The sequence below is a fragment of the Pleurodeles waltl genome, chromosome 11, assembly GCF_031143425.1.
Source record: "Pleurodeles waltl isolate 20211129_DDA chromosome 11, aPleWal1.hap1.20221129, whole genome shotgun sequence".
NCBI classification, from domain to species: Eukaryota; Metazoa; Chordata; class Amphibia; order Caudata; family Salamandridae; genus Pleurodeles; species Pleurodeles waltl.
Genome location: NC_090450.1, coordinates 545,584,117 through 545,596,452, shown reverse-complemented (window position 1 = coordinate 545,596,452; position 12,336 = coordinate 545,584,117). Strand labels below are relative to the sequence as shown.

General features: G+C 42.0%; 1 protein-coding gene across 4 annotated transcripts in view; it reads left to right on the top strand.

Annotated features, from left to right (window-relative positions):
• The window catches only part of XPO7 (exportin 7), a 659,915-nt gene that overhangs the window by 29,319 nt on the left and 618,260 nt on the right, over positions 1-12,336 (top strand). For 2 of the 4 annotated variants that reach the window (XM_069213989.1, XM_069213988.1), the window contains exon 2: positions 10,178-10,296. The exons of the other annotated variants lie outside the window; for them this stretch is intronic. In XM_069213989.1, the coding sequence (XP_069070090.1) occupies positions 10,255-10,296 (42 nt within the window). In that variant the 5' untranslated portion in view covers positions 10,178-10,254. The remainder of the gene's footprint in view (positions 1-10,177; positions 10,297-12,336) is intronic. 4 annotated transcript variants of the gene reach the window in all.

Sequence of the window (12,336 nt, the reverse complement as noted above, 5' to 3'; positions counted from 1 at the left end):
AAAGTGGACACTGTGCAAAAATCAACAGTTCCTGGGGGAGGTAAGTATTTAAGTTCACAGGTAAGTAAAACACTTACAGGGTTCAAAGTTGGTCCAAGGTAGCCCACCGTTGGGGGTTCAAGGCAACCCCAAAGTTACCACACCAGCAGCTCAGGGCCGGTCAGGTGCAGAGGTCAAAGTGGTGCCCAAAACACATAGGCTTCAATGGAAATAGGGGTGCCCCGGTTCCAGCCTGCCAGCAGGTAAGTACCCGCGTCCTCGGAGGGCAGTTTTGTAGGTCACCGGGGGGGGGACACAAGCAGGCACAGAAAGTACACCCTCAGCGGCACAGGAGTGGCCGGGTGCAGAGTGCAAACAGGCGTTGGGTTTCTGATAGGAATCAATGGGGAGACCCGAGGGTCTCTTCAACGATGCAGGCAGGCACAGGGGGGGCTCCTCTGGGTAGCCACCACCTGGGCTAGGCAGAGGGTCACCTGGTGGTCGCTCCTGCACTGGAGTTTGGTTCCTTTAGGTCCTGGGGGCTGCGGGTGCAGTACTGGTTCCAGGCATCGGTTTCCTTGTTACAGGCAGTCGCGGTCAGGGGGAGCCTCTGGATTCCCTCTGCAGGCGTTGCTGTGGGGGGTCAGGGTGGGTCAACTCTGGCTACTCACGTGCTCTCAGTCGCTGGGGAGTCCTCCCTGTAGTGTTAGTTTTCCGCAGGTCGAGCCGGGGGCGTCGGTTGCAGGGTGGAAAGTCTCACGCTTCTGGCGGGAAACGTGTGGTCTTTAAAAGTTGCTTCTTTGTTGCAGAAAGTTGCAGTTTCTTTAACAGGGCCGCTGTTCTCGGGAGCTTCTTGGTCCTTTAGATGCAGGGTAGACCTCTGAGGCTTCAGAGGTCACTAGACCCCTGTTGGATGCGTCGCTGTTGCAGTTTTCTTCGAAGTAGGGAGACAGGCCGGTGGGGCTGGGGCCAAATCAGTTCTCATCCCCTTCTTCACTGCAGGGCTTCAGGTCAGCAGTCCTTCTTCTTCTTTAGGTTGCAGGAATCTATCTTCCTCGGTTCTGGGAGCCCCTAAATACTGAATTTAGGGGGGTGTTTAGGTCTGGGAGGGCAGGGTGGCTACACCCTCTTCGTGCCTCCTCCCTGTGGGGAGGGGGGCACATCCCTAATCCTATTGGGGGAATCCTCCTTCTATAAGATGGAGGATTTCTAAAAGTAGGAGTCACCTCAGCTCAGGACACCTTAGGGGCTGTCCTGACTGGGGGTGTCTCCTCCCTGTTTTTCTCTTTAACTCCTCCAGCCTTGCCGGCAAAAGTGGGGGCAGTGGCTGGATGGGCGGGCATCTCCACTAGCTGGGATGCCCTGTGGCGCTGTAACAAAGGAGGTGAGCCTTTGAAGCTCACCGCCAGGTGTTAAAGTTCCTGCAGGGGGAGGTGAGAAGCACCTCCACCCAGTACAGGCTTTGTTCCTGGCCACAGAGTGACAAAGGCACTCTCCTCATGTGGCCAGCAACATGTCTGGTGTGTGGCAGGCTGGCAGAAACTAGTCAGCCCACACTGGAAGTCGGTTATGTTTTCAGGGGGCATCTCTAAGATGCCCTCTGGGTGTATTTTACAATAAAGTGCACACTGGCATCAGTGTGCATTTATTGTGCTGAGAAGTTTGATACCAAACTTCCTAGTTTTCAGTGTAGCCATTATGGTGCTGTGGAGTTCGTGTTTGACAGACTCTCAGACCAAATACTCTTATGGCTACCCTGCACTTACAATGTCTAAGGTTTTGCTTAGACACTGTAGGGGCATAGTGCTCATGCACATATGCCCTCACCTGTGGTATAGTGCACCCTGCCTTAGGGCTGTAAGGCCTACTAGAGGGGTGACTTACCTATGCCACAGGCAGTGTGAGGTTGGCATGGCACTCTGAGGGGAGTGCCATGTCGACTTAGTCATTTTCTCCCCACCAGCACACACAAGCTGGCAAGCAGTGTGTATGTGCTGAGTGAGGGGTCCCCAGGGTGGCATAAGACATGCTGCAGCCCTTAGAGACCTTCCCTGGCATCAGGGCCCTTGGTACCAGTTACAAGGGGCTTACCTGGATGCCAGGGTTGTGCCAATTGTGGAGACAAAGGTACAGTTTAGGGAAAGAACACTGGTGCTGGGGCCTGGTTAGCAGGGTCCCAGCACACTTTCAAATCATAACTTAGCATCAGCAAAGGCAAACAGTCAGGGGGTATCCATGCCAAGCAGGCATTTCCTTACAGTGGTGTAATGATTTGACAGTTTGTGAATTCTTGAGTAATGGGATGAGTTCCTTCCATGCATTTAGGTTTTCGAAATTCATTGAGAATTTTATAACATTCTTGATTTTCAGATTTAGCGTTTTGAATTCTGAGTAGTACCTTTTTTAAAAAAAAAAACTTTTTTGATTAATGATTTGTATAATCTGTTAAGTTTTTATGTAGGTGAAGTTTGTCTTGAATGTTGTTTGTTTTGAACCAAGTTCGTTGCAGCCTTCTTATTTGTTTTACCTTTTTCAGTTCTGTATTTCTACAAGCTGTTGGTGTTCTTTTGTCCTGTTTGGTTTTTTGAGTGGTATTAGGATATCGAAAGCTTCCCATAGTCACTCAAAGTTTTTTTTTTTAACAGAATTTGTGTCTAGATCTGTGTTGGCTGCTAGTTGTGTTTCTAAGTCTTCAAAGGTGAATTTGTTCCATGGTCGATAGATAGATGTAGGTAAAGTGGTCTTGGGTGTGTTGATTCGTGGTGTTTTATGTTAGATAGTTAACTAACGGTGGTCTGACCTTGTGACGGGTGTGATGTTTTGAATGGTAACTAGCTCTGCATTTTCAGAATGACATCTAGGATGAGTCCAGTGATATGTATGTGTGTGTGGGATTGTGTACAATCTGATGTAGGTTTATTGTGAATAGGCCAGCAGTGATAGTTTTTGGATGAGGCATATTGAGTTTGTCAAATCCAATGTTTAGGTCCCCAAGAATGCAGAGATTGGAGTGTAACTTTATAAGGTTTAAAACTTTGTCTGGGCATGTTGAATTGTTAGGCGTAGGTCTGTAAAGGAGGAGAAAGTTACAGGAGGAAGGTGATGTAGGGTTGCATCTGTTGACGAGGGCCTCACAACCTTGTATGGAAATGTTCTCTGTTTTGCTGAGATTTATTGCTTGTTTGAATATAATAGCTAGTTCACCTCCTCTTTTGTCTATACGGTTTTGTGTGGTGCAACAGTGGGGCCATGTCATCTCCCAAACATGATTCTGTTATGATTAGTAAGTGTGTGTGTGTCAGTGAGCAGGTAGTAGATGTGGTGCTTATTATTTTAGAGTTTTTGAGCATTTATGAGCAGACAGTTTAGAAATTGTGTTTTGGTGGTGATGTCATTTTGTTTTGGAGAACGGTGAGCAATATATTTTGAGCTTGTAGCAGGCATGTTGTTAGTTGTGATAATAGTATGAGGGTCACAATAGTGTTGTTTTTCAATATTTTGTTCCTCGTCAAGCAGGCATAGGAGGCATTTTGTTGGGTCTGTTTGTGTTGGTGGTGGACTTGGTGACTGAGAGAGATATGAGTTTAGTTCTTTTTGTAGAGTAGCCTTGTTGTGTAACAGACAGGGGTATGCAAAATTGTTAAGAGTGACATGTTTATTTTATTTGCATCTTTTTAGGGTGGAAGGAGTAGGGGTTGGGGTGATGGAGGAGAATGTTGATCATAACCTAAGGCTCTACATTGTACTATGGATGAGAGATGGGTAAATGAATGTTGCTGTGTTGGGCTGTATGTGGTATGTGTTAGAGAAATGTGAGAATTTTTTAGTAAAGATTGGTCAGGATTTGTATTATTTGTGTAGTGGGAGTGGGTGGGACAAAGTATTATGAGTTTGTGTTATTTTGATGTGTGTGGTTTGTTTTGTTTTCGCGGAGTAGTGAGGAGATATTGATGTAGTGGCTTCCTGTGAAGGATTTGCATGCGAATCACTGCTGGTGAGTGGTGTTTGAATAGTACAGGAGTGGTGATGTGTTTTTCAGGTGAATGTATGTTGTGAGTATAAGGAGATTGACAAGAGTTAAGAGTGTTTGTGTTAGATTTGACCACTGGAAGGGGTAATATGTGTGGTGGATTGAAGTGAAAGGATTGTATGGTTGTGTGTAATCGGTGAAAAGATGAGGATAGTGTTGGTGTATGGTGTGATGGAAGGCTGAGTACGTTTTGTCATAATAAAAAGGGGTCTGGTAGGAGCAAATAGAGGATAGCGCTGGTGTTTTGTATGAACAGTGAGTGTGTGTCTGGATGGATGAAAGTTATGTAGTTAGTTAAGCTTTGCTAAATCAATTGTAACTTTGCACACCACCTACAAACACTCAGATAAAATAACCTTAAACATAACACAGCCTTGAGTGCACACTATGCCCTTAAAGGACGTTTGATTCCACCCTTCCTCCTTTCCCCCCAAATTAATCTGAAAAGACGAGAATACTTTGATATGCCTACTCAGGACTTACTTTCACTCTAACAATCTCAAACCATTTAAAATCGTAACACTGTACAAGCTCTGTATTAAACCCACTGAACCAAACATCATTAAGACAAAGACAATAGAACCTATAAGCTAATGGATACTCCATTCCTGTTGATGGTCTTCCCAGATCCATGCAGGAGTGCTCCGATATGGAAAAGTCTGCCATTATGCCTTTGCAGTTTTATGTGGCGCTGTGCAGATGTGATTAATTTACACAGCACTGTATCAATGATTATATGTTTACATTCTATAACTAGATGAACTCTGGAAAGAGTTGTCGGACAAATGTTAGTATTCCACATCCTTGCACTTTGGTGGGCAGGTGAAGCTCACTTCTCCGTGACTGCACATTTTGTCTTACACTGCTCTTGTAATGTTTTGAGGCACACTGTTCAGCTTTGATCTTATCCTCTCATCTGCTTAAGGTCCTATTGTTTTTTTCGTGTGTGAAGTATGCTGGTACCTTTTAGGTGAGAGATTATTTTTACATTATAAAAAGATTGTTTAAGAGGGTGTATGAAGCAGATGGAGCTTTTCCCCACCTGCCATACAACTAACCATTGCAGCTATGATGATGGGTATTAATCCCTCTGTAGGTGACTTATCTCTGATAGTGCTTGCTTTTATTGTAAACAGCAATGGAACAAAGAGCAGAGGCAAGTGCTACTCCCCATTTCAGTAGCAATGCCCCATCCTTCTATGGCTCTGCTGTTAAATTAGTAGTTATGTATATAAGTGTAAGAGGTATTCTATACTCTGAAGTCCCTCACTTTCTACTCTATCCAGGATGGCATTGTGGATATTATTAAATGCCAGGATAACAGCTGTGTGTGTGTGTGTGTGTGTGTGTGTGTGTGTATGTATCTAATTTCATACTGCTGCCAATGCCGAGCTATCACCGCAGGAGTGGTCCAGGGTAGCACTGCGACCAAAAATTAACAAAATAAAAAAACATCACTAATTTATGACATGCAGCTCATTTTCTGATAAGCAAGTGAAATTACACAGGATTTTGCATTCCTCTGTTATTTTCATTCGTTATATTACAGTTACTGTCATTCATTTTGTATGCCAAACTATACTGTAACAATACTGTTTGCATGCCGTATTTATATGGCGTCTCTGTACACCAAATTGGGAAATAATGTGATATTTGTATTATTGCTGGGAAATTCATTTTATTCATTTTGGGCACAACTCATAGCAACTTGCATTTTAAATTAATTTCTTGATAAGCCTGTGCAATTTATGATGCATTCAAAGATGGTGGCTTGTTTCAAATTTGTTGTATTGCGCTAGTCCTTCTTTGTTTATGTTCACTACAATGGTATATTTTGGTATGGTAAACAAAGCCACCCAGTGCGTAAGCAAGGCGGTTTGCCAAAACGCGTTGCAGGGGCTCAGTCGTTTTTTAATAAAGACTTCACTTTCATCTTTTACAGAGTGTATGTACAATCTCTCATACATTTGATTTTGTTAATATATATATTCTGTAGACTTAGCTTTGCCCCAACCCTGAAAGAAATCCAGTCGTTCCAGTGTAAAGAAAAAAAATAATCCACCTTTTGCATATTTTCTTAAATTTGGTGGTCCTCTTTTGCTCATGTATGCACCTTTTCCACCAACTTGCACAAATCCATATTGTTCTGCCGTGCTGCACCACGTTCCTGCTTGCCACTGTTAATCTTATATTGCCAAACAGTCATTGATACTTAGAAGTTGTAGATTCACCTCGTATACCCAGTAAAGAGGTCTGGGGAGAGCAGTCCTACAAGCCCTCCTGCACTGTAGTCAAATGGGTTCCGTAACAGACCTCCTGAACTGCTCTAAATGAGGGTACTGCCAAATTATACTGAAGAATGATTCCCCCATTCCTCATCTCTTTAGGCATAGAGAGTCTTAGGCTCTTACAAATCTCAGTACCTCCATTCTAGTGTAGTATATGCGATAAGACAGTTTTAATTGGACTAATCAGAAACCTGCTGTGATTGCTATCATTTGAGCAAGACCACGTGTATCATTCCAGTTGGCATTTTTCATAATGCCCAAACCTTTCTCCCATGTATCTCTACTTATCTGTGCTTTCTGACGTGTTACTAATCACTTGCTTGTTGGAAGTCCCCTTTGAGAGTCGGTGCATAGTAGCATGTTGTCCACAGGATGGTAGGCCTGAATATCTGGCAATACTTCAACATGTGCAGATAGAACATGCCCAAGATGCAGCTATGTGATCTGTTGTGTATCATCCAGTCTTTATTCCACTTTAAGAACTTCAAAGGTTTTCATGTCAGAACTCCATATGTCCCACAGTCTTGATAATCCAATCATGTCCTAGTTCCAAAGTTAATCAATCAAGCAACCTCCTACAAAATCACACCATCCCACTCTGGGGTATTGTGTAATGACTGCTTTCCAACTCTTTGAAGAAAAGACTGTTCTCAGCATAGCTAAACTGTCTGTGTTTGATTTGGCAGGTTTCTTGCCCTTATTTAGCCATACAGATTCCTCATGGAAAAACCAGCACCCACAGTATATCTATCTAGATTGATAGTTCCACATGAAGGGAAAAGGCCCGTCCATACGCTATCAGTAACTGGGATGCCAAATAATACCTGTGGTTATTTTGTAAAGCAATTCTGCCAATATACCCCTGCACAGTGCCTCTAATGATATTATGGGTGCCCTAAAGCAGACTGCAGACTATTGCATCTACTGTAGTAAAAAAAAAAAAAATCTAGATCCCTTAGTGGCAAATTCGGAAGAATATACAGAAAGCTGGACAAGTAGATTATTTTGAAAAAGCCAGCTCTTCTGATCAGACAGCACCAGAATTTGCTAGTTGGCCACATTAGTCATAACTTATTATGGGTAGTGAGAACATGTTTCTCCATAAATGTCTGTGTTATTGGAAACCTATATGACTAGGCATTTCAGTTATTTTCTAGATATCTGTAACAGATAGGAGAATGGAAGTAGATGTGTCCAGTTTGTCAAGAAAATATAAATTTCAACTTATTTATGTGGAAATCTGAATAATTAACGCACATCCTGATATTATACAAGAGCATATCCATGAAGAATAGAGGGACTGCCAGAAAGAGAAGTAAATCATCTGTAGTTAAAAGGGGCCGCCTTGTCTAGTACCGCTAGAGTGGAAATGAATCTGGCCAGCTTCTGTTAACCCCGACTCTCGCTGCTGGGCTGGTATATAAAAGTCATGGCCACCTACAAAATATGGACTTGTCGCTTTTGTGTAAAACCTCAAATAGAAATAGAAAGGGACACTCTATAGAATCAAACTCCTTTTTTACGTTAACTGTCACCGCTGTGGAAGGTTCCTTTGCAGAGCATGGCAACTCTACAGTTTTGCAGTCCGCAGAGATTTAATTATGTTGGAGGCATGAGTGCAGGCTGGTATTTATCTGTGTGGGTCCAAATTATACCATATAGACCATTTGCTAAAATCTTGGCTAGTATTCTATTCTTTTCATTGAGAAGTGAGATTAGCCTATATGAGGAGCAGTCATACAGATGCCGACTAGGTTTCTGCAAATGAATTACAGTGGTCATACCTAATTCAGACAGCAGTATACCTTGTTTTAAGCAGCTTGAAGCCTGCGTCACATAGGATTTGTTTTGGTGAAATGGAGGCTGGACAGTTTTCAATTTATTTTGATGGAAACACTTTGACATGGAGTCCTATCAGTTTGTAGTGGAGTTATTGCATTTTCTCTCTTTAGTAATTTTGCTTTCTTCCACCACCTCTCTACTGCAGTTAGTTTGAAGTATAGCAGGAGAGATATTCTTTCTTATTTCTTAATGTTTGTTTTTAGTCATCTTTCAGTTTTATACACTGTGTCCATCCCTCTAGAAAGTGGCAGATAGTGTCTGGCAGTAGAAAATATTGTTTTTTAACTTAGCAATTATTCATATGTGCACACAAAAGAGCATCATATATTTGCTTTCTTTATTTCTGAGTTATTGCTTGACTGCTTCAAATATTCAATGCTGCTGTTGTGCTGTCTGTTAAAAAAAAAAAAAAAATCAGTTCCCCTCCAGTATAGCTGGATCTTGAATGCCTGGAGAATAGCAATGTAATCTCTTAAAATTGAGGATGTGTGTGATGATTGCCCTTGTGACCCCCCCCCCCCCCCTCCCGCCCCCCTCCTGTCTAGGCTGCAGTACCTATGCACTGTGTGCATTTGCCAACCGGGAGAACTATGAAATACCCCTTGGTTGAATGTCTTGGATGTTCACATTTTCTATGAATGGTTCCTTACATGGGCCTTCAGCCTACTCCTGGACACCGATTGTGCACACATTATTATGCCTCAATCACCTCTTGGTAGCCTACACTTTTGTTGCTAGTTGTTGGGAGAAAGAGTGAAGTTACACAACAGTAGTCTGAATATTTTCACTCCATCCATAGCTTTGTGTGACATCTTTCCTCAACACCTACTCTTGCATATATTTTGTGGAAGTTAGCGCGAAGGAGTTTGAAATTGGTGGTGACTGTTATCAATTTTCTGTTCTAAAGCTTTTGGAGACTCCTGTACTGCTGCCAACACATTGCTAATTGTTGGTTCCGGTTCCTGATTTAAACCAGTCTAGGTCTGGGGAGTGGTGTCTTCTGGTCTGTGGTCATGTGTGTGTGGAAGCATTGCTCCTTTAGAATGCATAGTTTTGAGTTCAACTGTGAGCCTGAGGTTTTGGTGCTTAATCGTGCCCCATTCTAGACTTGCTATGTATTCTCTCCTACTCAATTCAAGTATATCTCTGCATTTTGAACTGGAAATAGTCACACCATTTCAAAATGTATCTTACCACTGTTATTTATCGGGAACATCTCCAGTCCCTCAAACTTGGTCTGTCTTCAGTTTCTTCATTACTTCAAGGATCCTCAGTACATCTGCTCCCCAAAATTGGGGGGGTGGGATCTCTCTCTGACCAATCACTAGTATATTGCTGGGTGAAAGAGTTAATCCTCCTTTTTTTGTCGTAGCCTCTTCGACCTCATTTTGACTTAGGTCACCTCTGCATGAGACAATTTCAGATTACGACTTGTCCCGTCAGATATGATGGGCTAGGACTGCAGCTGACTGTGAGGAGCCACTTACTAAAGGCCCCTGCAATCTGTGAATCCTCTGTAATAACAGTCAGGTCCTGTGCGGCTCATATCTTCTCAGTTTCCTGCTTGCTGCATTCTCTGCACATGTTCTCTCCTCCAGCAGCCAGGACTTTGGCGCTTCATCTGTAGCTACCCTACAACGGCCCGCCCTCTGGTGGTTGTCCCATGCAGGATGTTGATGGTTTGAGAGTAGGGAGCTCCTCTGCCAGGTGGCTATCCTGGCTGCCTCCCCGGCCACACAAGAAGTCTTGACTTATTTTTGGTGTGTTGAAGTTACTTGAGGCTTTGAACATAATTGTCTTTGCTTCCCGGGCAAACCCACAACTGAAAGTCACAGGGTCAGTTTTTGTTGTGGTTATCATTTGTATGTCTGTTTTACCTATTGTGAATTGTCACTGTAAAGCAGTAACTCAGAATGAATTTTGTAAGTTTTTGCAGGTGTTTCTTTAGTTTTACATGGACCTTGATGTTTTATGTTGCTTTGTTTTTATCCTCTTCTCTAGAATCTACTTTAGACTTTTTCATCTTTCGCTTTTTCAGCTCCCTAAGAAACGTAGCCTTCACTGAATGATTGGGTTGTGAGTCTTATTCTTGCTTGCCTGCCTCACTGGTTGGTAATGCCGAGCATGAATCCCCTGGGCAGCCAAATGGATCCCATGGTGAGTAGATTCTGTTATGATGTTGCATGTTTGAAAACCACCAGCACCTTCCCGTTGCCATTTCGTAAATGTTATTTTAGTGTGAATTGAAAAACTATTGACTTACAGACATTGGGGGCTATTCACAAACTGATTTTGCAGTATGTATTGTAGTACTACAATAGTACTACTAAAGTACTATAAAATGATATTAACAAACCCACAAATGTAGATCTCCTCCATTTGTCTTATCTTTTCTATGGGGAGATCTTTCCCATGTAAATGAACTACTTAGTAGTAAATGTGGGAGGGACTATGGAAGTGGTTGGAAAAAGTGAATATTCCCTGTTAGATGGAGGGGCTTATGGAGAAGTAAGGTGAAGATTAGGAGGAGTTTAAGGAAGGACAAGCATCCACCCACAAAAGAATAAGCCCACTGCTCTTCATAAAATACACTTCTAAAGCTACTATAGTCAAAAAGGGATCCAAAACAGTAGTAAATTACTTTAGAGCTGGAGTAAATACAGCACCACATATGGTCAACCACTGGTTAGCACCCTCGGAACTTAAAATAAAACCCCATGATAATGTTAAATTAAATTACATTTTTTAAAACAGTTATAAATAAATATAATTAAATGTTAATAACTTGTAAAAAAATAAAACATGTATTATTTTAAGTATAAAATATTTTAACAACCTCCTTTTTATTTTATAAATTAATGTAGCAGTTCTAGTAATTTGGACATGATAACGAGTACGGCGATCTTTAGGACCCACTATGGCGGTCCGATCGCCAGATTAGGATTCTGGCGATCGGACCTCTACAACACCGCTGACCCTGCCAGAATCATAGATCCTGCGTGCAGAAAGCTGTGGTCAAATACTGCGGTTCCGCTATCGGCACCGCCGTGCTGATCACGACTTTTCTTTCTTTCTGCCAGCCTTTTGATGGCGGTGTCGTGTATTAGTTATACAAGTTATCCTTCAGGACTTTCTCAGGTTCATACAAGGAGAGTATCCCTTTGTAAAGTCTGTGTGGCCTTTGGAAAATAGACTAACAACCTCATTTGGAGGTGCAGAAATGGGACTACAACTGTCTTATTCTGGTCTTTATAATCTTTTAAATGTGTCTTTTCAGGGATTCTTAATCCCTTATTGTCTCAAAAATACTCTTGAGTGTGATTGGTTTGTTTCAAATTCTGATGGCTGATATCGGGGATGAGGTCTTCATCAGTACAGTAATAAGATTCTCAGTCTCTTCTCGGTAGAACAGAGTCGTATACTAAATTTTATGAAATGATGATTCACTGTAATGAGATTGAGTCTAAGGGCCTGACTACGACCTTGGCTAATGGAATACTCTGCGACAGACATGATGGATATCACGTCCGCCATATTACAAGTTCCATTTTATCCTATGGAACTTGTAAATCGGCGTGTGGGATATCCGTCACGTTTGTGACGGAGTATCCCATCCACCAAGGTCTTAATCATGGCCTAAGACTGATTGAAATACCAGCATAGCATTAGATTTAGAATATTATTCAGAATATTGGTAATTATGAATATAAGGAGAGAGTATTATTTTAGAGAGAATTATTTCCATAATTGTTACTCTGGTTATCCAAGGGAAATAATGAAACCGAAGCAAAAAATAAAAAAGGAAAAGTTGATGTGTTTGCTTGGTCAGGAAACCAGTAAGTTCAGAACCGTTATGTGAAAGAAGTAGCACTTGGTAACTAATATACCAGGACTAGAACAGATCTGTACGAAGATCTAAAACATTAAGGAATACGTAGATCATTCAGGAAAAAAAAGCAGGAACGAGAACCGAATCTTTGGAACATGCTCAGTCTGACTCCAATAAGAGGACACCATAAATGTGGTAACTGCTCTGTTCGTGATCAGTCAAGCACATCCATAGGTTTTGTCTGTTTTTTTTAAAAAGGGGCTTCAAACAGGAAACTCATGTTGGCCTTGTATGGCCCTCAGTCCTGATGTTTCTTAAGGACATTTGTATATTTATTGAATTTTTAATTCAGTTAACCAATAGTGCAA